The 26,808-nt window shown below is 41.6% G+C and overlaps 3 protein-coding genes and 2 long non-coding RNA genes across 5 annotated transcripts in view; 3 read left to right on the forward strand and 2 right to left on the reverse strand.

Annotated features, from left to right (window-relative positions):
- Window positions 1-8,135, forward strand: part of LOC145453223 (uncharacterized) — a 42,402-nt gene extending 34,267 nt beyond the window's left edge. Inside the window, exon 2 of the mRNA XM_080331206.1 lies at window positions 6,493-8,135. Within this exon, the coding sequence (XP_080187332.1) occupies window positions 6,529-7,692 (1,164 nt within the window). The 5' untranslated portion in view covers window positions 6,493-6,528 and the 3' untranslated portion in view covers window positions 7,693-8,135. The remainder of the gene's footprint in view (window positions 1-6,492) is intronic.
- The window catches only part of LOC145453272 (uncharacterized), a 43,808-nt gene extending 26,651 nt beyond the window's left edge, over window positions 1-17,157 (reverse strand). The window contains exon 1 of the long non-coding RNA XR_013919686.1: window positions 14,870-17,157. This is a non-coding gene — a long non-coding RNA (uncharacterized LOC145453272). The remainder of the gene's footprint in view (window positions 1-14,869) is intronic.
- Window positions 1-26,808, forward strand: part of LOC145453226 (uncharacterized) — a 555,138-nt gene that overhangs the window by 93,756 nt on the left and 434,574 nt on the right. The gene's annotated exons all lie outside the window — the stretch shown is intronic.
- LOC145453273 (uncharacterized) lies at window positions 21,752-22,900 on the reverse strand. The gene is made up of 2 exons (XR_013919687.1): window positions 22,868-22,900; window positions 21,752-22,468 (listed from the first exon to the last, which is right to left on the reverse strand). It is a non-coding gene; the product is annotated as an uncharacterized LOC145453273 (long non-coding RNA).
- Window positions 23,597-25,834, forward strand: LOC145454261 (52 kDa repressor of the inhibitor of the protein kinase-like). The gene has a single exon (XM_080332261.1). It carries the CDS (start codon window positions 23,597-23,599, stop codon window positions 25,832-25,834), a length of 2,238 nt encoding a protein of 745 aa, XP_080188387.1.

A 26,808-nucleotide genomic window follows, 5' to 3' on the forward strand; every position in this document is an offset into this window, starting at 1 on the left:
TGTCGCCAACTCACAGATTTCAACCGCCAAAGTCATCAGCGAGGGGTCACCTCATCAGCGATCCCTATACTTACAAGGCACCTCACCAGCGGAAGGGGGGTCAAAAGGGTCACCGGTTCAGGACGAGTTTCGCGGCACCTCACCAGCGGGCCCATAAGAGCCCCATGCAAAAAAGGGCATATCACGACCGATCTACTATACTACTGGAAATGTGCATAATATGACTGATTTGGGATTGAATCATGTTGGGTGATGGTAGCCTACATCGACATTGACCACATTCATCTCGATTTCTACGATAGCATTAACATACAACTGAAGGTCATCCATTCTGATATTGATGAACTGCTCAAAGAGGTGACTAACTGCCCTGGGTCGAATGTCAATTGCTAGAGATTTGGGCTGAATATCATTACAAAGTTGCTGTCTGTGTCAAATTCCCAAAAAAGTCAATGACTGCCATAATACTCAAGTGATAGGTATAAGAAATGAAGAAACCAGTCGTGAAAATGTGCAAACATGACCAATTTGGAATTGCACCATGTTGGGGGAATGTAGCCCACATTAACATGGACCACATTCATCTCAATCTCTACAATAGTATCAACATGCAACTGAAGGTTGTCCATTCTGATATTGATGTACTGTACGATGATATGACTAACTACCTTGGTCCGAAAGTCAATTGCTTTAGATTTTGACTGATTGTCATTCCGAAGTTTGATGCTTGAGTCAACTCGCCAAAAATATGAATATATCATGAATCGAAACACAGGGAATGATTAGATCGACTCTGAAAAATGCTTCGGTTGGCACTATGATAAGGGATGTACAAATGTTACATATTCTATAACAAATAATCTTTCATCTCTAGCAAGGTGCTGATAATAATGCTTGGAAGAATTCGGTATGTATAGCATGGTATTTTATCATGTCTAGCAGAAAATGTTAGGTGTGCATGATTGAATGAAAAGGTTTTTACTGGGATGGGTTTGTCTTTGTAGACTATTTTCATTTCATGTTTTTGGCTATCATGATAATTTATCGTGTGATGATGAAGACCAGACCCTCTATTTACTCGACAAAAATGCAAATGGAAGGATTTCAGTTCTTTTCACAAACTGTTCAAGTATACAACATGATCATGAACAATGAAATAAGTCAGTCGATTTGTGTTACTTTATCATTTGAGAATGTTGAATATATGCTGTGCAGAAATGGTAGTTGGATTGGATTGTCGGGCTATGAAGAGAACACAGTAATGGTGGAATCTAGGCAAATTTTGCGCAATTGATTAGGGAAGCACTGATGATTCTCAAGGTGACAGTAAGGTACTCTCAAGGAATTAGGGGACCACCGGACCAATGTTCCCTCTAATTTTTGATGAGTCTGCGCACGATCACCAACTTACTGCGCAGACCCTTGGACAACAGTCCGTAACGACTAAAATAAAAATAAAGGTCATCACTTCGGATTTTTTATGCGCAACGGAGATTTTCTGTGCGCTGAGACCGTTTCAGCACTGCGCATTTGCGCAGCTTAGAGGGAACATTGCACAGGACACTCATTCCGTTTGGGTTAGATTCGAATGTGAGTAAAACAACGAAGGTGATATTCAGCACTGTGAACACACAGAACAAGTTGTGTGGGATGAAGAGACAGTGGGTGAAAATGAGCATTGGCCCTGGATTTTTACAGACAGTTCGGCGTCAAATTCATAAGCCAGGATATTGTAAATTTTCTCTCTGTCCTTCAATTTACCTCCTGGCAGGACATCGCCAGTAAACCCATGACTAAATTTTGGAACTTTAAAAGCATGATGGCAAAGCTAGCAATGGTATTTGATTCGATAATGGTTACAGAATAATAGCCGGAGTTTTGTGAATGTGCTCAGCTGCTCATCATTGAAACGACATCGCGCCAGCGACCGACGAGTTCCACAAAAAAACATGTTTTGTTTACCATTCGGTCGGCCTTGAGTAGCTTTTCAGGGTGCAAATTGAGCATCTATTTACTGAACGCTAGCTCGTCTCAATGATCATCAGTTCGTCTGAACGGCGTTTAAATATTTATGGTGCATCGCGAGATATTTTGAACAGATGTTTCGTTTGAGTTATGTTCGAGCGAACAGACGATCAGACTTGAACGTGTTCAATGTTGGTGCATACGGCGCTTTATGTGTTTTAGCTAATAAATCTGATAACATGGCTGATCTTATAGTATTGTCTATTCTTGAATGGTTAGAATGGTAGTGGCAATAGTTGATCGATATTATCTTGGACTCTGACAAACATTTTTAGACTGCTACCAGTCAAATCGCAAGGTGTCAGCTGTCTGTATTTGGTTATTGAATTGATGACTTCTTTCTATAGGCCTGTAATCAAATCTCACATAAGGTTACAACTATCCGGAAATATCCTATCAAAAGTTACAACTATCCGACAATATCCGAACAAATATTTGTGATAATATCCGAGTCCTATCCGACTGCCACAAAATCGTCTAATATCCGGTCCGAATGCCATCCGAGTCCGTCCGATGCTCATCACTGACTTCAGCATTGCGGCATAATGTTGCCTGAGTCATCGCTAGGTATCGTGTAGGACTGCAGGCATTGATGGCAAAGCGGCAGAAGACATTGATTTTATTGGATTATTATAGCATTTGATTGCTCCAGTTCGTAAATTTGGAGACGCTTAAAAAGTCAGCATGTACTTCAGCATTATTGCTTCCGATATTACTCCACAAGTTATATAATACAGTAGCCAACACCCAGCGTGGCGATAAAGCGAATTGGTGTGATCCACAGCTACAACGCTCCTTCTCGCTTCGTGATCCGCATAAGCGGTCTCTTATAAAGCCGAGAAGTGGGCCGCGCTGCAAGTCGGTTAATTCGGAATCAAAAATAAAGAATATCGGCCTGGTGTTAAATGTACAATGTAGTCGAGAAACATCATGAATATCAAGCAAACAAAGAAACAACCGAATCAAACGCATTTCGTTTTTATGACACAATAAACATATCATATCAAGATGGATCCCGTACGCCTGCTAGATTTTAACATTGGAAAACGATGTATTCTTCGTATCAATTTCATTAATTAGTTGCATATGTATCATTCGCTCTTGATGTTGTGTGGTTGCGGGTCAAGATCACAGCAAATAGTCACTAAATATACGAAAAACTGGCTATTTCGAGCAAACTTTCGTAAAAAAGCAAGTCAATTATTTTTTGTTGGCAAGGTGCATGTGCAATATGTGCATGCTCGTAGAGTATTGATTTTTCTATGTTGCCATCGCCATGCATAGACTGGCCCAAAGTTGAATTGCAAAGAATTCCAAACAATGATGTGATAATGACGTGAAAAATTGTAATAATAAAAAGGGTTCACAATGCAGAACTTATGAAGGTTCGTTTGTGAACCTGAACCTCTAAATTTCTGAGGTTCACACACGTTCGCACCACCCTCCAGCTAACATGAGTTGCCAAATCTTCAATTACGGAAAGTTGGCTTTATAATTTCTACAACCCAAATAATCGCGTCATGAGAATATGAACGCCTGCTATGTAATATCTTGCAATGCAAACTCGTTTTAAGTACGTATGAAAGGTTCCGGTTCGTGCGACCGCGAACCTCTTTGAAAGGTTTAGTGTGAACGCAAACGTGAACCTATGACGTCACGCCTTTATGATCTTTCTGTCAAACATCTGTACAGAGTGCGTAGAAAGACACAGAGGCACGGATTGAAATAAGATACTCTGCTCAATAACAATGTATCAATAGCCAGACGCGGAATGCTTTGCCCTGTCTGGCATAGACCGTTGCGGCGTAAAGGCCGTATCAGACGAGGCGATGCCGGCGATGTCGGCCGATAATTTCTCTACTATCATGTGAGAGATCGTTGCACTTGATTAGTTTCAGAAGGCGTTGACCCGTTGCATTTAAACCTGCTCAGGGATGATTGACATCTGCGAATCGGTTTTTTGTTGTTGTACAGGTCAGGCACACTGTGTACTACATAGTCATACTACCGTATTATGATCAGTGATGGGCGGATATTGATTTCTGAGAATCCGAATCCATCCGACAGCTCAAAGCTCTGAGGAGCAATCCTTCCGAATACGAACAGTCTCATCCAAATACCCATGCAAATCTGAAAAATCTTGTCCATAATCCAGAAAATCCGAACAGAATAAACATTCTGAAGAATCCCAATTGCGCAGCGGAGCTACATACATTTAGGGCCTAGAGTTGGCCGGTTTATATTTGCTTGGACCTTTGACAGAACAACTTAAGAGTGCCATCAGTCCTATAACAAGGGGTACACTGTCCGTTTTGGTTGTCGAGCTGACGATTTTTTTCTTTCAACTTGAAGTTAAAAGTCACGTCACGTCTGGTCAAAATTATCCAGAAACAAAGCAACAACTAGCCGAAAATATTCGAAACTAATTCTGCAATATGGTTATGATGCCTGTCTAATGTGTTCATGCTACAATGTCTTGTCGAATGAAACCTTCTCGGAACCATGGTAGTATGGTATTTGTAAGGGTAGGTCAAAACAGTTGAAAGTAGCACGAGTTTTGACTGCCGTGATAGCTGCAGAAGAATGTGCGCGTGCTGGTGCTACTCGAAGGTGGTGCGTGCATCCGATTTTGCAACGCCGGCCTATACTGGATACGTGAAGCACCTCAATAATTTAGTACTACATTGCAGTAATTCGTTTCGCAATGTTTCGCCAGAAGGTCCGTCCGCCAAACGGCTTGAGCAAAAGTGATGCTATTCATGTCTCGACACTGGTTTATATATGGATACGCATGAGCGCATCTTCCACTTCTCTCATCGCCGGCGATGTCGCCGAGTTAATTGACACTGTCAATTAAAATCGCCGGCGATTCCAGCGATGGCAGCGATGATAAAACAAACACTAACGCCGCGCCGACATCGCCTCGTCTGATATAGGCTTAAGATCATATTCCCTTGCGCTCCTTGTCGGCATTGATGGAATTGGAAGCGTTGATTAGCTGACCTTTGTGTACCGGATCTTCCACCGATCAGACGATGTCTCTGAATTAGGATTATTGGGTGAATGCGTGTAGGGTACGTGTTAGCTGAGGCCTTTATGGATCATATTCCCTTGCATTCCTTGTCGACATTGATGGCAATGCGACAGAAGACATTGATTATGTTGGATTATTATAGCATTTGATTGCTCCAGGTCGTAAATTTGGAGACGTTCATAAAGTCAGCATGTACTTCAGCATTGCGGCATAATGTGGTCTGAGTCGTCGCTAGGTATCGTGTAGGACAGCAGGCATTTATGGCAAAGCGACAGAAGACATTGATTTTATTGGATTATTTTAGCATTTGATTGCTCCAGTTCGTAAATTTGGAAACGTTTAAAAAGTCAGCATGTACTTCAGCATTGCTTCCGATATTACTCCACAAGTTATATAATACAGTAGCCAACACCCAGCGTGGCGATAAAGTGTAGTGATGTGATCCACAGCTACAACGCTTCTTCTCGCTTCGTGATCCGCATAAGCGGTAAAGCCGAGAAGTGGGCCGCGCTAGAAGTGGGTTAACTCGGAATCAAAAATAAAGAATATCGGCCTGGTGTTAAATGAACAATGTAGTCGAGAAACATCATGAATATCAATCAAACAAAGAAACACCAGAATCAAACGCATTTAGTTTTTATGACACAATAAATATATCATACAAGATGGATCCCGTACGCCTGCTAGATTTTAACATTAGAAAACGATGTAATATTTGTATCAATTTCATTGATTAGTTGCATATGTATCATTTGCTCTTGATGTTGTGTGATTGCGGGTCAAGATCACAGCAAAGAGTCACTAAATATACGAAAAACTGGCTATTTTGAGCGAACTTTTGTTGCAAAGCAAGTAAAATATTTTTTATTGGCAAGGTGCATGTGCATGCTCGTTGAGTGATGATTTTTTTATGTTGCCATCGCCAAGCATAGAGTGGCCCAAATTGAAATGCAAAGAATTCCAACCAATGACGTGATAATGACGTGAAAAATTGTAATAATAAAAAGGATTCACAATGCAGAACTTATGAAGGTTCGTTTGTGAACGTGAACCTCTAAATTTTTTAGGTTCACACGCGTTCGCAACACCCCTGTAGCTAACATGAGTTGCCAAATCTTCAATTACGGGAAGTTGGCTTTATAATTGCTACAACCCAAATAATCGCGTCATGAGAATATGAACGCCTGCTATGCAATATCTTGCTATGCGAACTCGTTTTAAGTACTAATGTGTAATAGTAGTCGATCAGTATGACCACGAGTCCGTGAATGTGCCGATAACGAGTATATAAATCTTGAGGCATAGCCCTGTACCAGTACAAATACGCAATGAACACAATACCAATTGAGATTTCAAATATAATTTCATTTACTGGTATATCCATGTCCTCTTGTCTGCTCAAGTTTTAATGCAGCATTTAATTTGCATTACAGTACAGTGGCTGATCGAATTGGTAAAGTACATACACCATGGGTAGCACCGATCTAATTACTTATTTGGATTACGTATCCAATTGGGAATCGGAAAGTGATAAAAACGTAGATAGCCTGATTTCCGAGCTAAATTTGTTTTTAAAAATGGATGGCTTCGAATTTGGCGACGCTATCAACGAAGAATTCAAAACACTGACCGATTTAGCAATGGAAGTAAGGGATATGACGATCGCTTCCGATGCAATGCAGATTGCAGCGGATGCGGCTGCGGTAGCCTCGTTTTGGAGTTTTGGTCTCGGTATGGCAGCGTTTGTGGTTTTGGAAGGAGAAGCGATGCTAGAGAAGGCCCTGATTTCAAAGAAATCCACCAAGCTAAATGGCAAACTCAAGACAGTGGACACTGACATCGCCGCAAGAATAAACAGCGATGTTAAAGCCTACATCGAGCAGTATAAAGCAAATAACCACTTGATTAACGCGCAAGCTCCGAAAGGAATGGACAACCGAATGTGTCGTTCGTACCTGATGCAGTTCATGGCTCAGGTACAGAGAGTGAAAGGCACGATTACTGCGTCGATTTTCAAGCAATATGCCGCGTCCGCCAGAATAGTATTCGACAGCGAAGAGATTAATGCTGTTTATGACGCGCTTGACGACCTAAACTTGAGTGAGCGCAGTGAGGCTGACGTGAAGAAATTCATGAATACATTGGTGGGATTGAAACTACCGGAAATAGCTAAAGGTGGGATCGTGGTGGTTCAAGGAATGGCAATGGCGATCATGGGACAGAAAATGAAGATAGCAAATACCACAATCGAAGAATGCGCTGAGTCCGCCGGGATTCCACTGGAAGAAGTCGGTTCCAGTGCGTTTGAAATGTTGGACTTCTGCGGCAAGTTTGCGGCGGCGGTTACAGTTGCGATATCTGTCATCGATATCGTTCTGGAAGTCTTGGATATCGTCGACGTGGTCCAACAATGCAAGAAGATGTGTGACGAGCTGAACGGGAGAATCAAGGAAAATTACATATCGTACTACAGTAGTATTCAAGAAGCGTGTAAAAAATACAAGAAAGCAATTGCCGCAAATGGTACTAACCAAACATTTGCTGCAAAGACCACTAAGAAAGAAATGGCTGCATTTCATACTAAGGTGGTACCAGCATCTGCAGACAAGAGTCGATTCTGCGTCGTACTCTGATGGAATTCGGATGTGACGACAAATATATACGACAACTTTACCGCTGATGAATAATCCCATGTAGATTAATAATTGTAATGATCAAGAAATGTATATTATTGTTAGTTTCATATGTTGTATAGCCTAAATGTTTGCCAATGGCAAAGATCATGAGCTCTGCCATTTGATAACATTCATTTGATAATTGTATTCGTGCGATGAATTACCGAGATCACTGATTTCATCACCGGAAGAGACCGTTCAACATTCATTTTCGGGCTAGTATGGGGTCAATTTTGCTCACACCAGGTTGGGCCAAGACAGAGAGCTTGTTTATTGCACCTATAAGCAATCTGTTCCCTATTATTCGAACTTTGTATGCCAGTGTCTGGGATAGTGGATTTGATACATATAGCCCGCGTGTAAAAAATATCAATATAATAATAAGCAAGTCGACATCGGAATCATCTGCAGACCTATTATGTCTGTGTATCCGCGAATCCAGTTCTAAAGGAATCTGCCTCCGCAGTAAGAAACCTCACCGCAAGTCATTGTCTTGAAAAATAAATAGTGTGTATAAACTAACATCGTGAATCCTTTCGATCTGCCAAGGTCGCCTTCTTGCGGCTCTGCTTGACCTCTAAATATGCCACAAAAATATAATAGACGGCAGTTCGACTGGTCATAGATAGGGTTGCATTTAAAACAACCGTTGATAAAAATATGGTGGATCGTAAAAATGCCATATAGTGTAGCTATATTTTTGGAAAATAAAGGCATTACTGTAGGCTACTTCCACATCAACATGTATGCTCACCAGGCAAAGGAACTGAAACTAATTATAATTCAAAGTATGATACTGGAAATTGGATAATAAATACAAATAATACTTCTAAAATGCGGGAAAATTATTTTATGTCCCTCGGTCAGAAAGTTTCAGCGGTGGTCTGCTAAAACAGGTCTAACGCTAAAAAAAATGCAGAGTCCATTATTCCAGTTTAGGACACGCCATGGGCTGCTAGATTACTATATGATAGGTAATTGCTAGATTGCGAAACGGTGGTTTCAAACGTTTTGATGGGTCATATTTAATACGATGAAATATTTCATATCGGCGACAATGCGTTGTGAACAGAACTACACAACCCGCTACGTAAATTATATTCACCGATACTTTCGTGAAAACATATCTGCCATTCCATCTCTACTGTGCGCGAAGCGCGACGAAAATTCTGAGCTATACTTAATTTTTATGAAAATTTAATGTTTGTACTCCGTAAATCAGCCCCGAATTTCCCAAGGCTATCTTTCTGATTGAAGGATTAAACTACTTCTACTTGACAAACTGAAAATAGCGAAATGTAAGTAAGTAGATCCCAAATTATTATGAAGTAGTAATAGAAGTAGCAAAAATTAATTCTACTTGAGTAAGTACCATAAGAGGAGAAATGCTACTTGAATACTTCAAATAAGTAGAAGTACTTCGTTACTGACCACCTCTGCACACTACACATGTACACTAGGGTTGTCCAAAATTTGGAAAATCTTACAAATCCTCAGTTGTAATGTCTTATTCTATAGATTATTGATAAAAAACGACACTGAGCCTGAAAGAAGCTCACAGGAAGGCCGTTAAGATTTCGTGCAAAGCGTTTGAAAGTAGCTGCCGAAGAACAGGCGTGCCACCGACCATAGAACGGCGAGAAGACTAGTAGTCACGAAACCACGGCTCTTGATTGGCTAATCGGCTCTGCTTCAATGACCACGACAGCAGCAGCTTGCTGATTAGGTGATCAAGGAGTCTGCTACCGGCGGCGATTCTGAAAGCGCATTGTATGTAGGCTGACAGATAACGATCTAGGATTGATTCAGGGTATGTTGAGGTACGAAACACATGATGAACAAACAACAGCTGCTTCACAAAAACGTCTAAAGCATGACCGCATTATTGTGAAGGAAACTGCCGTAGCCTATATGCCTTGTTTTCAACGAGGGAAAGCATAGGCGCTTATGCAAGTGGCGACGGATTCCTCGTTTCACAAAGGATATATCATTATTGAATACGAATATAAAGCTTAACAATGACACTATAATTTGTGTGATCTTATTGGGCTCAGGTTGTAGTACATAGTTGAAGTTTTGAAAGCTCCAAGGATTGGCTGAATCAGCGGTGCTGTATTCACTTGCAAGTGTTTTCAAAGTCCTTGATGATAACGCAGAAAAGTGGCGTAAAGGTGAGCACATACTATGCTGGATATGTTATGTCAAAGTCCTTAATAATCGCGCAGAAAAGGGGTGTAAAGGTAAGCACAGACAATGCTGCATAGTGCACAGTAACCAGCATAGTTTGTATATCATATCAAGCATAGTCTGTGCTTACTTCTACACCTCTTTTCTGCGTTATCATCAAGAACTTTGACAACACTTGCAAGTGAATACAGTTTGATGGAAGCATCTGACAAGTGCCCAACATAACCCGCTGATTCAGCCGATCCTTAGAGCTTTCAAACCTTCAACTATGTACTACAACCCGAGCCCAATAAGATCACACAAATTATAGTGTCATTGCCAAGCTTTATATATGTATTCAATACTGATATATCCTTTCTGAAACTAGGAATCCGTCGCCACTTGCATAAGCGCCTATGCTTTCCCTCGTTGAAAACAAGGCATATAGTAGGCTTACCATACGTCCTCTTTTAAGAGGATTTGTCCTCTTTTTTGACTTTTTTGAAAGTGTCCTCGGAGGACGCCCTTTTGTCCTCTTTTTTGAGATTTTGTCCTCTTTTTTAGGATTTAGAGCAGATTTAGAGCAAATTGCGAGTGATATGCCACATATTAGCACAGACGTGAAGCTCCGACGGGTGTAAAACGGTGATTTTAGCTCTGAGCGAAAAGATGACCTTGTGTTGTGGTCATTGAAGCATAGCCGATTAGCCAATCAAGAGCCCTGGTTTCGTGATTACTAGTCTTCTCGCCGTTCTATGGTCGGTGGCACGCCCGTTCTTCGGCAGCTACTTTCAAACGCTTTGCACGAAATCTTAACGGCCTTCCTGTGAGCTTCTTTCAGGCTCAGTGTCGTTTTTTATCAATAATCTATAGAATAAGACATTACAACGAGGGATTTGTAAGATTTTCCAAATTTTGGACAACCCTAATGTACACATCCGTCAGAACATAAAGACGATTCGATTTAAATCATACCAAAGGGGTGGCATAGGTGAGCACTGCGCAATGTAAGAACTCAGCCGTCTAAGAAACAGAGATACGTTACTATTATATTATTATTATCATTATTATTCTACTACCACCACACGACATATAGTGTCCTATATGGTGTGGACTCAGCGAGACTGAGCGGCTTACTGCATTTGGGTTACGTCCAATGTTCCCTCTAAGCTGCGCACGTGTGCAAATGCGCAGTGCTGAAACGGTCTCTGCGCACAGAAAATCTACGCTGCGCACAAAAAATCAGAAATGATGTTTTTTTTTATAGTTGTTGCGCACTGTTGTCCAGACATGGGGTAATCACGATTAGTAATCGTAATCGATTACGACGATTACAGCATTTTCAAGTAATCGTAATCGCAATCGATTACATTCGAAAAAAATCCGAAGTAATCGTAATCGTAATCGACTTCTTCCCATATCTAATCGATTTCTCTGTGAAAGAACGATTACTATTCATTTGTACAGGGACTATGACATAAACTGAACATTCGTGAACAAGAGATAGTATACCAGGTTAGCGAAAGCACAAACGTCTGATTTTCCAACGCCACTGCTCATTATTACTTCAGAAGCAGCTTATTAGCTTTTCGCGTCATTGCGTAAGAAATATCCACAATAAATAGATATTCGATGTACGTACATTAGTATGATTGCAAGAACACCCGCCGTGCTATATATCATGTTATCAACACGCTCCACACGCCACTACCTCGCAGCAGTATGATTTAGCTCCGTTCTGCCTATAGTTTAAAATCGCAACTTATGTATTAATGTTTGGTCATGCTTATGCTTAGTTAAACGCTGTTTGACCGTTGCTGCTTGGCGAGCAATAGGCCTATGTAGTACGTACGTACATCTGACAAAGATTTGAAATTTTGTACTCGTCAAATAAAACATTGCGGTTTCCACAACGAAGCAGTAAAAATCATCAGCTGGTGGTATATATATCATAACCGAGCCGTTTCTCGTAACGGCAGCTTGCAGTACAATTTCTGTATAAAGTTGAAGGCAGAATTTTATGTTCGCTTCGTCTTATTCTCATATGACTCTACTTGAAACGGGCGCCAATCGTTATTTTCCAATTCTTTACTCAACATAGGGACATGCCGCCATGGCCATGGGCTTATATATCATGTTAGCGTGGGTTGTAGCTAGAATCGGGATCAAAACAGCAATTCGTCCCCCAGTCCAAACGTGGTCTTTGGCCCCCATATGGTGATAATCTCAAGTTGAAGACTGATTTTCGTCAACGTCACCTCGTTGTCATAAGTGCTTCCAAAAGCGCTGGCGAATAAATTTTGACTTTCGCTTTGCAGCAGCGCGTGGGAATTCAAAAATCCAAACATATCATTTAAGTGGTGTATGCCGGTAAACCTAGTTTCAGCTTCAAGTTTAAATCTGTCCAAAGCTTGAAACATGCATCGTCTAACATTCTTCAACAACACTGAGGCCAGCATCTTCTGATTGTTCGCCAGGCATTCCCCTTTTTCTGCGAACTCTCCCAACAATCGGCATTGGCGGCTGTTTAGGAGTGGTTCCATCGCCATGTCAACATATTAATTTGTGTTTTTGGAATCAGCGCGAAACTAGCTTTCGATTGAGACCTGTTTGATTAAATTTCAGCTCACGGGACGCCAGCTATAGGACTACCAAAACGCTTCTTTTAGTCGGCTGTGTACAGATTGTACACGGTGCCGAGCGAGATAGTGTAATGGTGATGCGTCCGGATTCTTGATCGGTAGGTCGTGGGTTCGATCCCCGGCCGGGTCAGACCAAAGACTCGAAAACTGGTATCCGCGGTTATCCCGCTAGGCGCTCAGCAATCAAAGAGAGAAAAAACGGGCGTGCAGTGCAGACTAGATGACCTTAATATAAAAAAAGTCCGTATCGCATCTCCGTCGTCAAAGCATCTCGATGTTGCAGACGAAAAAGAATACCATATCTCTCTCTCAATGTGCAGCCACATTTTGCCGCCCCCTTGGAGCCTGCCGCCCCTGGCGCAGAGCCAGAACCGCCAAGTGGCTGCTACGCCACTGATTCGGAATCAAAAATAAAGAATATCGGCCTGGTGTTAAATGAACAATCTAGTCGAGAAACATCATGAATATCAAGCAAACAAAGAAACAACCGAATCAAACGTATTTCGTTTTTATGACACAATAAACATATCATATCAAGATGGATCCCGTACGCCTGCTAGATTTTAACATTAGAAAACGATGTATTCTTCGTATCAATTTCATTTATTAGTTGCATTTGTATCATTCGCTCTTGATGTTGTGTGGTTGCGGGTCAAGATCACAGCAAATAGTCACTAAATATACGAAAAACTGGCTATTTCGAGCAAACTTTCGTAAAAAAGCAAGTCAAATATTTTTTGTTGGCAAGGTGCATGTGCAATATGTGCATGCTCGTAGAGTGTTGATTTTTCTATGTTGTCATCGCCATGCATAGAGTGGCCCAAAGTTGAATTGCAAAGAATTCCAAACAATGATGTGATAATGACGTGAAAAATTGTAATAATAAAAAGGGTTCACAATACAGAACTTATGAAGGTTCGTTTGTGAACGTGAACCTTTAAATTTCTGAGGTTCACACACGTTCGCACCACCATCCAGCAAACATGAGTTGCCAAATCTTCAATTACGGAAAGTTGGCTTTATAATTTCTACAACCCAAATAATCGCGTCATGAGAATATGAACGCCTGCTATGTAATATCTTGCAATGCAAACTCGTTTTAAGTACGTCTGAAAGGTTCAGGTTCGTGCGACCGCGAACCTTTTTGAAAGGTTTAGTGTGAACGCAAACGTGAACCTATGACGTCACGCCTTTATGATCTTTATGTCAAACATCTGTACAGAGTGCGTAGAAAGACACAGAGGAACGGATTAAAATAAGATACTCTGCTCAATAACAATGTATCAATAGTCAGACGCGGAATGCTTTGTCCTGTCTGGCATAGACCGTTGCGACGTAAGATCATATTCCCTTGCGCTCCTTGTCGACATTGATGGAATTGGAAGCGTTGATTAGCTGACCTTTGTGTACCGGATCTTCCACCGATCAGACGATGTCTCTGAATTAGGATTATTCCCAGTCAACAAAAGTGTGTACATTAGGGTTGTTCAAAATTTGGAAAATGTTTGGAATTCTGCGTGTCCATCGCTTATTCTGTAGATTATTGTTAAAAAACAATAATGGGCTTGAAAAAAGCTCACAGGAAAGCCGGTAATATTTGTCTAAATGCGTTTGAAAGTAGCCGTCGGCGAGTGGGCGGGGAATCGATGAAGTGGGCGGGCAAAGAGAAGCCATTAATCCTGATTGGTTGAAGCCGGTAATAATAAGCTAATGATTGGCTGAAAGACCGACTTTGTGAACACTGCTGGTCACGATTTTTGCGTGCTGTTGTGCAGTCGTTTCTGTTGGTGGCATTACAGACATGATATATTGCCTTTGTTAATGTTGTCATCAAGACTCCATAGTACAACATTGCAACCGCCTAAGTTAATATCTATACCTGCAGAATGTGTATAAGTGATATGTATTGCACAGGTTCTCTCGCTAGTTGAGATACGAATAAACTAGATGCATGCATCTTGCTACATTCAACCTTTCCAAAAGTTACTGACAGTGAGTGAAACTCAAAAATTTACCACCAGGAGTCAACATCTCAGTAGTACTTGTCATGACTAGTCGACGTCTCACCCATAAACGAACGCATATTTCACTTTTTATTTACAATTGAATGAAAGGCGAAAAGCACTATTTACAAAAGACAATAAAAAAGTACGTTGCAGATCAGTGTTGCATTGTCAGGCACAAGTTGCAGATTACAGGCTTTTGATTAGAGTTGACTTCCTGCTGTCTCCAACTGTCTTCCTATGCTGTTCCACAGCTCGAAGCAGATTGTCTCTTTCTTGTTCATTGTCAGTCAAGATTGTAGCATAGTCTGTGCTTAGCTTTACACCTCGTTCTGCGGCATCATTAACGACTTTGACAGAACTGATGTAGGAGCTCATTCTGGTGTAGGAATCTGATCAGTGCCAAACATCAACCGGTTGAGCTAGCCACGCCCCAGAGCATTCAAAAACATCAAATATGTACCACGACTGTGGCCCAATAAAATCAGACAAAGTAGTGTCCTTGTTGATGTGTACAGTTACATTCAACGATGGCGGGCCTATCCTGAAATTTGAAGTTCGCAGGAGCGTCTTTGCCATATTTTCTCGGGTTTCATTGCTTTCACTCGGCGAAAACAAGGCATATACAACGATATCCTCCACGATATACCAGTCATGCTTTAAAAGCTTTTGTGAAGCAGCTTTGGAAACTTGTTCATCATGTTACTTGTAACTCAACATGTCCTGGATGAATCTCAAGTCATTACCGGCTGCATCACGACCGATGCTGGAAGCAACCCAGGCAGGTATATAAAAGAGAACTAAAAATAAATTGAAGTGATGCAGCAGTTCCACTTCTTCAGATTTGTATTGTAACTGATCAGCCCACATGAACATCTTCTGAGCATACATAATTGTGCCCATCCACCTTGCATTGTGTGTTGCACCAGGTTTGTGATGATGTATATCTCCATCTGCACCGAGAAGAGCAAGAGCATTAGTCACACATTGTTTGTAGTCATCGCGTGTGAAGAAATCTTTTCTGGCGAGTAGTAGCTTGAAGTTCTCAACTGTCATTGCTGCTCGTTCTTTAAAGCATATAGGAATAGTCAAGAGTCTTGAATTGCTGTTTTCTGTCAAGACTGCTCCAGTTCTTCTTAAGGTGGGCAAACCATGTGTTCTCTGGTCCGGTTGTTGCTTTTCCAAATAAACATTTCCAGACGTCTTTGACTACTAGCTCATACACATGGTGCCGACACCAGGGCTGTGGAGTCGGAGTCGGAGTCTGGGTAATTTTCGCTTGATGGAGTCGGAGTCGTGAAAACTATAATAGCTGGAGTCGGAGTCGGAGTCGTGGGGAAAATACTGACTGGAGTCGGAGTCGGAGTTTGTGAGAATGACCCTGACTTCGACTCCGACTCCAACTTCTCTCAACTTCTCTATCATGAAAACATTTGCTTTCAAAGAATTTTCTATAGAATATTTATGTACCACCAATCACTGTTATTAATAACCATACAGATCAGGTGCGGCCAGCCCGTGGCACGCAGGTCAAATTTGGCACATGAGAAGGTTAGAGGTGTGGCCTGCGAGGTAATTATCGAACTTATTTATAACATCAGGTACAATGGCAAGGCTAACCGAAATTTGATTAGCATGACCGCGAAATTTGATGATAACTAAAACAATAGTTCTGACGCATTGACGTATCCAGGAGCCAGCCACATTTATCCCAGATCATCGTATATGACCATAAAGTAGAATATTTCACAACAGATTTATTTGACTTGAAATTTTTCTCGGTACTTCGCATGATTCATTGTCACTAGATTTCTTGCATTCAGTATTTGAGCCCCCTTCAGAAAATTATAAATACATATTATTCACAGAATTGAGTGTAACTATTGTCGCAATTAGGAGATAACGTGTCGTCCAACATGCGGCTTCACTTGTGCACTCGCAGCGAGATCGTCGACAAAACATTTGCACAAAATGATAGAGGCATGTTCACTGATACCGTCGATTTTGCTATGTCTAAACGTCGAATAATCCTGTCCTTGCCAAATGAGCCCAGTGGTATACAGATGCGACCCCCAATGTATGTTAGCACATATTTATTGATATAATTCAGTCCTTATCTTGCCAAAATATTTCGCGCTTCGCGCGACCAGGGCCTGATTGCACACTGCACAGTTGCATGACATATTTTTATCAATTTTAGAGCGTATTGATATAAGTCTTGTTTACAACGTTACCTAATTCGGTTCGCTCCTATCGGACGACTAAAAAAAGGTTATCAACATTCCACATATTTGTAGTGTAGCTTAGCTGTTTGGCTCGAACAAATGATTAAGAAAGACTGCAAGTTCCAATCCTTGAATACTTGATTAAGTACATGTAGACTAGACATTTGACTACTTAACTAAATTCCATTTATGACCAATGTCTACTATTAGTAAGAGTGTGTGTGCTTGTCATCAGGATAGTGTGCAATGACAAAATTAGTAAGTTCAATCTCTTTATTAGTTGCTGACTCATACACAAGAGCTACACTTGGAATTTTTATCTACATTTTTATTATACAGGATTGTATATCTGCCATATTTGAATGATTTATACATTTCAAGGTATTAGAGAGTCCATGTTATAAAAACTTGAAAAAGGAAGGATATTCAGCAAATCTTTCTTTCATGTTAATTGCATAGTGGATAATTCGAGCTGTGCCACAATGAAACAATTTAGCATGCCACCGGTAATCATATGTTTAATGGTTGTATGATAGTCATTCAACCGACAATGTGGCATATAATTTTCGAAAAAAATTGGTGATAATGCTGGAGTCGGATTCGGGAGTCGGAGTCGGTACGTTTAAAGACCCGGGAGTCGGAGTCGGAGTCGGTACTTTTAAAGACTCGGGAGTCGGAGTCGGAGTCGGTATATTGAAAATGTGTGGAGTCGGAGCCGGAGTCGGTGGTAAAATTTACCGACTCCACAGCCCTGGCCGACACGCATGGTAAAAAACCTTCTTTCCTAGAAGGTCCTCAAGGATCTTCGCTGCACCCTTCTTCCAGCCGCTGTTGCTTGCTGTGGTGTCAAAAACCAAAGCTGTTACAGCATCTTGTATATCCCACTTTTTAATTATGTCGAAAGTAGTTTCAGCTTGTGTCTGACCTGCCGCATTTTGTATCTTCTGAATTCCAAGTAGTTTTCCTTCCGAGTATTGAGGTTGACAAGATAGAACAATTGACAAAGCTTCATATCAATTTCCTAATCTATCCTTTGTGAGCTTTCCATTCTAATGAATGGCAACATGCTGTGGTCTATTTTTGTCAAATTTTTCCAAAATGTCCGGAGATATTTCCAGGCGATTTGTTTCCCTGGTTCTCTTCATTGAAGATCTTGACAGGGAGAACATGGCTATATCTCCTCCACAAGCCTTAATAAATGCTCCAATCAGCATCGTTGTCAGTTACTTGCAATCGATCCAGAGCTTGGGACAAATACGTATTTTTCATAATATTTTTAGGTGCCATCAGTTTAATGGATTGGGTCGAGATGCCAAGTCCAACATCAGCATCATAGTCAGAACTTGAACTCAAACTGTCACCCTCTTTTGAAGATGACGAAGATGCTAAAACAACACAGTCACAACTTGAGTCGTGTGAAACGTTTTCAACAGTTTGATCTGCAATGGTTGCTGTTTTCTTTTTGAGGTCTTTAGCCAGAATTTTGTCTCTTCCCAACATTATTGACTGGCGAGGTTGCCGTTGATCTTCATAAAATGCAATGTCTTCAAGCTTTCTTTCATGTGATAGATAACTGTCATTTTCTATTGTTGTTATGGCATCTCTACTTCCAATATCCCACAGCTTGTCCAAATTATCAGTGAATTTTCTCCTCTTACCCTTGGGATCACTTTCCTGTTTCGGATTCTTCTTCAGATCACGCCATCTTTCGTGCAGGTTTTGAAGTGATCGCACCAGATGTGATTTCTGCATTGTCGCAATTCTCGCCATTTTCCACACTGTCATTACATCATCCACCACCACAATACATAGTTCATGATTAGGAGTTGACTGAGGACAATGCTCTTTCAGATGCAGCAAGTAACTCATTACTTCTCGTATAGTAGGTAATCTCGAGCCACAGATGTAATCGCAAGTATAAGCGACCAAGTACTGCTCAGATTTTGATCTTGTTCTTCGCTGCGGCATGTGTGCAATCTTTCGCCGTTTTGCCTCTGCCATGACTGCACTATTGTTGCTCCAAATCATAAACTACTGCTATCGACTCTGAAGCATTCAAAGAACACGTGGTACAGGACTACTAATGACTCATCAACCCACAATGCGCTTGTACAGAACCACAACCGCTACTAACAGACTCTACCTCAGCAAAACAGACTTTCAATTTAGTAAAGCGAAGCTCCCGAATCCGAGTCAGCTGTTGCAGTAATCAGTGAAGCTTAGCCGATTACCCAATCAAGAACCGTGGTTTCGTGATTGCCCGCCTCTGCTGTCGGTTGCCCGCCCACTCTTCAACAACGACTTTCAAACGCATTTAGACAAATGTTAGCGGCTTTCCTACGAGCTTCTTTCAAGCCCATTATTGTTTTTTAACAATAATCTACAGAATAAGCGATGGACACGCATAATTCCAAACATTTTTCAAATTTTGAACAACCCTAGCGTACATTCAATGCCGAAACAGGCGAAGAAAGTGCAGGAGAGAAGTGAACGCAACCGTCGTGACACTACAGTGAGGCGGCACCTTTGATGTACAAAAACTGATCGCTCTCTTATTCAGAAGATCGATTGTTCTCCTTTCCATCGGTCGGCCAGCGAGATTGGTGTCAGCGTAATTAACCAATCAAATTGCGCTTGATTATCACGCGGCTTCAACGTGACGTTTCTTTCGCCTGGCTTTTCCAGGTTCGTGAGCACTTGAGCGTGGAGTGATTGTGATGTCATAAGTCATCGGATGTTGTTTACCGCTGCACACTTGAAGTTTGAATTATCGTCCGTACCGGCGAATTGTATTTCCGAGACTGTAGCGATGGAGTGGAATATGAATGAAGCTCTTTGTTGAGATCAGTAAAGCAAGAGATAGTTCGGGTTATTTTTGAGATTTGAGAATAGCAGATCAGTCATATTAATTGCTTGTTTGCGTTAGGCTTCTAAAATAGGACATGATATAAATCAGGGGTCGCCAACTCAAAACGGACCGCGGGCCACTTTTCAAATTTCGTAGAGGCCGGGGGCCGCATGAATTCGATATCGATGTAAAATAGGCAGCCACGTTCTAAAACTCTATTTCAGTACAACGGTGAGCTACCTAACATAGGCAATGGGTATATTGACCACAAAAGAAATAATATTTTAATAAATGAATACAAATACAACAAAAAACCATAATCATCACTTTTATTTTATTTTGAACTGTGAGCTGTGTACGATACCTAGGAACGCTTTTCAGCGACTAAGGAATCGATATTGGGACCAGCGAGATACGTTACTAGCTGAAAGATCATCTCCACGTAAAGCTTGATCTTATGGGGAAGCCCTAATCCAGTCGTTCTCAAACCTTTTTTTAGACATGCACCCTTTATGATATTGAAAAATTGTCATATCACAAAATGCAACCAGAATGCTAGCAATCCCAACGGCTAGTTTGATGGCATAGAAGGTTATGGCTGTTGATGAGAGCATTCTATAAGATGAATTCCGGACTATACACAGAGCAATAACTATGAATATGAGGTAAATCGCGCGGAGCGTGAATATTTTTTCATTTGAGCGAATCTTCGCATTTGAGCGCATCTTAGATGCTTTCGCGCTCCCCAGTTTGGGAACTACTGCCCTAAGCCATTTCTAAGCGTCTCGGTCTTGGCAGTGTTTTTGGGCCATTGAAAGTCAAGGCAATATGCCCATTCATATCAGCAGATTCCCCCGCGATGGAATGCTGTTGCCATCACCACAGCCGTTTCAGCTAGTGACGAATAGTGATGTTGGGTACAGGAGAATAGCTTGTTTAGAAACAGCAACAACAACATGTTGAAACTGTAGTCAAGTTCAGCATTTGAAATTGGATTTCTTAGCTTTTATCCGAAATCTCAAATCAGGTCGCGGGCCGCAGAATATGACTTGGCGGGCCGCGTGTTGGTGACCCCTGATATAAATGCTGACTTTGACTTTTCCGTTGCCTGAAGTGTCAGGTTGACGGCAGTGAACAGCGTGATACTTGTCAAGTGCTCTGGCCGTTATGCGTACTACGGACTTGTTCATATATATTTTAATGCTAAACCGCGGATGAGTGTCGTTACCGCACGCCGAATCTTGACGTGTTCTGGTTATGGCTTTGACATCATTTGTTAATGCATTCATTATTGTTGGCTAGGTATATTAACGAAACATGGGATATGCTCAACCATCTATTTTCTCTGTCTGCATTATCTGTGACTGAATTTACAATCGTTACATCGGTTGCCGTTTCAACTGTTCAGCCAAATACTATATCTTGTAATAATTTCTGATTAAAATTTGTGATACTCATTTCAGTTAATCTACGAGTTATTTTATTGCTATATTTAGCCTTTGTTTTACGATGGAGACTGAAGCCATGAAGTGACTGCGATATGCCCAAATATCCGTATACGTCTGATGGTGAATGAAAGAAATGCAGCGTTGGCGAAGGCAACAGTTCATAAAATATCGTTCTCTAAGCACTGGCGTAGCCAGCGAGGGGCGAAAGGGGCGATCGCCCCCCCCCCCCAAATTTTTGGAAAATTTTTCGTAAAATCAATAAATATGACATTATTTTAGGGCAGAGGAATGCAACCTAAAAAATTTCTTCGCGCTTCGCGCGATTTAGTGTCCATGATCATAACAGTCTTGCTTTTATTATCGGTGTTCCGAAAAAAATCTTCCGCAAATACCCACAATTGATTTTAGCTGCATTCTTAATTATGAGAATACAACAGTACCAGTAGACACACGAGAGTAACTCAAGGTCGTTTGGTTGATTGAGTTAAGGGTTGTCAGTTTAGTATGGGGATTGGGGACTGTTAGCTCCGACAATTCCCGTTACGGACACACGAAGACATATAAAGTAGGTTACATGCAACTCCGCAAAGTGCGCTCCCAAAATGATTGACGGCCATAAAACCGACGCATGTATTCGATATAGATTTTCGGGTACTTAAATGGCTGGCGCCTAATGATCCTGTCCCTGCAATCAGACTTCTCCGACATGAATGCGACTGGCACAGGAAAATATCGCCACCTCCCTTTAAAAAGTGCTAATTTGAAATCGCACGAGTCTGATCAAAGGAGTTTTGTAATTTGGTCTGGTATATATATCAGCAATTCCAATCTCTAAACTAGCATCAATCTTTACCAGAGGTCACTAAATAACCGTGCTTCAACGAAGTAATTATTAAGAATGGAATCCACTTGCTCATATACACGCACCAATATTATTGATCAAATACTTTCATTTACTCAAAAACATGTACGCTCCGCGCGACTATAGGTCCGAAATGCACACTGCTTTTCAACTGGAAGCAACTGGAAGCTTCCATAGGGTATGTGTGTGCGTGCGTCTGAGAATCGTCTGAATAAAGGGTAGTGATGAAATTGCCCATGGCAGGATGTACGGTTCTGCGAGGTGTTCCCACGGGAGAGCTTCCCTAAACTCATAAAAATCTCCCCCCCCCAACAATAAAAAAAATGTAATTCTGGCTACGACCTTGTGTGTGAGCGGTCACTTGAGTGGTGACAGCATTCTCCGCAAGCCATGAAGTAACAGCAATAAATGACAACTGTCCCGTCCAGCGTCCACCCTATACAAACTCTAAATCAGTGGTTCTAAACCTTTTTGTTGTCGCGGACCCTCTGTGCACCTTCACGTACCCCGGCGGACCCCCAGTTCTTATTTCAAATTTGCCTCTATTATCATGCAACTTCCATCTGTCTTGTGCAATTATTATCTGTAGGCTAGTGATAAACAACAGCGTAATGACCTTTCTTGACAATAACACCGACTTTTTATTATTTTAAAGCGAATTCTGTAGCTGCATTTCTTGAAATACAGGGCTATGTCTTGAAAATCCACGTCGTCGATTTGATATGAACGAGTGCCGAGAATCCATTTCCACGGAGATAGGTGGTGGCGAATGTAATAATAACGCGTAACCCGTCCGACGACACATTTGGCTATGATGACAACATTCATGGATCAATATATCCTCCAGCCTAGTCATTTCTATCTAGCAGCTCATCGTGAAGTTATTCTGGAATAGCGGTCGGTGTATTTCATAGGAGAAAATGGATCTCATCTGCATACAACTATTTCCAAAACCCCTGCAAAACATCCCTAAACAGCAATGTGTTCATATAAGTAGGCTATTGGCAATTAAAATGACTTTGCACGGTGGAATATTTCATCTCAGACGGCCATTCTCTGTTTATGTGAGTCCTGAACTTTCAGCAGTTATGAAGCGAAAGTGCTTCATCCACTGGCGTAGCCAGGGAAGGGCGAATGGGGCGATCCCCCCCCCCCCCCCATTTTTCGTAAAGTAATATAAAGTAAATTTTCGGGGGCAGATTTGTAATTACTAATATAACTATACCATTGCGAGGTGCGATATTAAAGGCCTCTCAACAGGCCACTTGCCACCTTACAGCGATGCCATTAGCTTGTTTTATTATGTATCTATAATTGTATATGGTTCGCTGAGCGCGACCGCAGACTATCAGGATCTTTGTTGGGTATAATCGATATAATTGGTGGTTCTATTATTTTAACCCACCTAAGACACACATTGTTCAATGAGCTACACAAAACAATGCTACGTAATGACTATAGGTTATATTGAAGTGGATGGGTATCACATAGTATAGTATATTTATCTGATGGGTAGTTTAAATTGTGGGTTTGTTGTGGTGAGATATTTTGTTTACTAAATATCACGAAGCAAATTGCTTGCGGTGTAGAGAGGAGGTGTGAAGCATTCGGTGCCGTGTAGAGAGGCCTTAAGGATTGTAATTGATTTGGATTCCGCATTACGTGTCAATGTCAAAATCGAAACAAGCAAGACTGGACAGCTTTTTATCTGCGAGGAGTCGAGATGCGCAGCCAACAGAGGGAATAGTGAGTTGTGTTCCTTCGCTAGTAGAAGCGTCAGATGTAATTGCCGATATACCAGAGCCCCAAAAATCATATGAGGTGGGAAAAACAAACGATATTGGATATATTCTTGACCACCATTCGCAGCTTGGCGATGCTGAGAGATATAGACTTCTGACTTCGGATGCTTTGAGAAACGTGCCACTTCTTGATACTACGAGGCAAGATCGCCGCAAGTTTCTTAAAGTGTGGCTCGACGATGATAGATATTCCAGATGGTTGGTCTATACCCAGCTCGCAGATGGAGGAGGTTTGTGCAAGATTTGCATTGTAATGCAAGCACGTCTTAAGCATGGTAACCTCAAAAATGCTGCTTTTGTCAAAAAGCCATGCATCGATTTCAAGAAATTCATTGAAAAGGCTACGGCTCATCGAGAGACTTCTTACCATAAAGAAGCAACTGCGGCTGCAAAAACTTTTCTCGAAAGTATGGAAAATGATCAAAATGTGTGCACAAGCTTGAACACTGCACATGGCGTGCAAGTGAGAGAAAATAGAAATATAATGAGTTCGATAGTTAAGACGGTGATGTTCTGTGCCTCAAATAACATCGCTTTCCGTGGGCATTCCCAACACGAAGGAAATTTTATGAAGCTCCTTCAGTTTCGCATGGACGCTGGGGACGAATATTTGATAAAACATTTTGATCGAATGTCCGGGAATGCCAAGTACACTAGCCCTACCATACAAAATGAGATGCTCAGGATTGCCGGCAATATGCTTGTTGAAGAGATCGTCGCTGAGACTAACGAATCGTTCGTGTCTGTAATAGCCGACGAGTCTTGCGATATCGCCGGAAAAGAACAGCTCGGCATTGCTTTGAGGTATGTGAAAGGTGATAAAGTACACGAAAGTTTCACGGGATTTGTTGAAATGGATTCCGTTTCCGCAGAAGCAATTTCTGAAAGTATTTTATCTCATCTCTCTACAATTGGGCTGGATTTTCAAAAATTGGTCGGGCAGGGATACGATGGGGCATCGACGATGGCAGGTCACGTGAGTGGTGTACAAAAACGCATTCATGATAAGTACCCTCGAGCAATCTTTGTACACTGTGCCTCTCATTGTTTGAACTTGGTCATTAACGACCAAAGTAAAGTTCCTGTAATCAGAAACACCTGTGACATCATCAGGGAAACTATCCGTTTTTTCAGAGATAGTCCCAAAAGGCGCAGCATTTTGGGGATTAACATACCGTTATTCTGCCCAACCAGGTGGTCCGAGAAATATAAGAGCATCCGCACCTTCAAGTCTAATTTTCTGCGTGTACTAGATGCTCTTGGTTCTTTGTCGAGGGAAACAAGCAGTGAGACTAGGAGAAAGGCATTCTCTTTGAAAACTGCTTTAGAAAGATCTGAGGTCGCTTATGCTGTTTGCTTGATTGGAAGATTTTCGGCTCTTATAGAACCACTAGCACGCACGCTCCAGACTGTTGGTATCAGCATGCCATGCGTGAAGAGCTTGTTTAATTCTCTACAGAGCATTCTTGACCGCGACCGCAACGACCCGGAAGTTTCGCTGCAGCTATACAAAGAAACCTGTGAAGTACTCGGAGTAGAAGAGCTGCGAATGCCTAGAATAGTTGAGGTACAAGTTTACCGTGCTAACGTCTGTGCTGAATCGGCTTTGGAATATTTCCGGCGTTCGGTATATGTCCCGTACATCGACGGATTGAGTAACTCTCTCCGGGAACGTTTCAGGGACAACCCCTCATTACTTGCGTTGCTATCCATCCTTCCACCAAACAAGCCAGCCAAGTTAGATGAGATTGAGCGTTTGTATTCTTTGGATAACCTTGGTAACGAAGTAATTCTCTGGAGATCGTCTTTGAACTCCCAAGTTAACCAGGAAAGTTTGCTTGACCTTCTTCTGAGTGCTGAGGATTATCCAAGCGTGCACAGTGCGATCCAGGTCATCCTGGCCTTGCCAGCAACAACGGTGGAGGCTGAAAGGTCATTCTCCTCCATGAAGCGGGTCAAGACCTGGCTACGCTCAACAATGACTTCCGATCGCCTCTCAGATTTATGTGTGATTCATTGCCATCGCGAAAGGATGAACGAGGACAAGATCGATCGAGTTGTTACGAATATGGCAGGCGCGAGGCGACGAATAGAGTTGAAATAGAATTGATTCATAGTTTTTGGCAATACATTCAAATTTTGCTGACATCTGTTTTATGATTTGTTTTCAATGACCATGTTGTTGCAAGAAAGCTAGCCAATGGTTGCGGATATTGGGTATAGACACTGTGTTATCACTAGCCTATTGAAAGTCGTGTCCACTCAGCCGTGATTGGCCGGCATCAGGTCAGAACTCAGAAGTTACCAGATTATTATGAGACGAATAACACTAAAGCAATCACTGATGTTTTGCTGAGAAGAAAGATCACTATCTTTTCAAGTAGCAACATTTTTGAGACCGCAACGAGAGTTCACCCCACTGAGCTATATAAACACCCGGAGTCATAAAAACAAACTTACCAAAGAAAACTAAATATTGCGAAAATGCCCATAGCCCGATGATACCTCTTGCGGATAGCTGTTTCGATGGCGTAATACTCTAGATAGCGATATCTTTAATCTTTGTTACAACGATACACCAGACACGCCGCGATAAAGTATGCAGATGTGACGTTCATCTTAATTTTAGTGAACCGACACAAATTCGTGGGAAAGTAGGAGGCTTCTACATCAGGTGGCGGCTGGCGGTATCTTGAAACAAACGTTCTGTATCTCCCTTTGACTCATCAAAAATTTCGCCCCCCCCAAATTTTTTTTCTGGCTACGCCCTTGTCTCTAAGTATTGGTTCAGCCTGCAACGACAATGTCCTTTATCAGCCGATTATCACTACTAATGATACCTCGCTTTCTGTACATCGAGGAATATGAGGCCAGTGGAATTACCCAGATATCAGAGACCAAGACAAGCCTAAACGTGGGTTTAATCATTCACAATTGGGCTCTGAATGAAGTTAACGTCCCACACAGTGAACTGGTTGCTGATGGTAGCTCCGCGTTGCCTTGACCCTATTCTTCCCGCCAAGGCACAGACTTGTTCGATTAAACCATATTTTGTCTGCATTTCAAGTCAAGAACAGG

The sequence above is a fragment of the Botryllus schlosseri genome, chromosome 13 (genome assembly GCF_051294905.1).
Source record: "Botryllus schlosseri isolate E-star chromosome 13, Bs_hap1, whole genome shotgun sequence".
In the NCBI taxonomy this organism is placed as follows: Eukaryota; Metazoa; Chordata; class Ascidiacea; order Stolidobranchia; family Styelidae; genus Botryllus; species Botryllus schlosseri.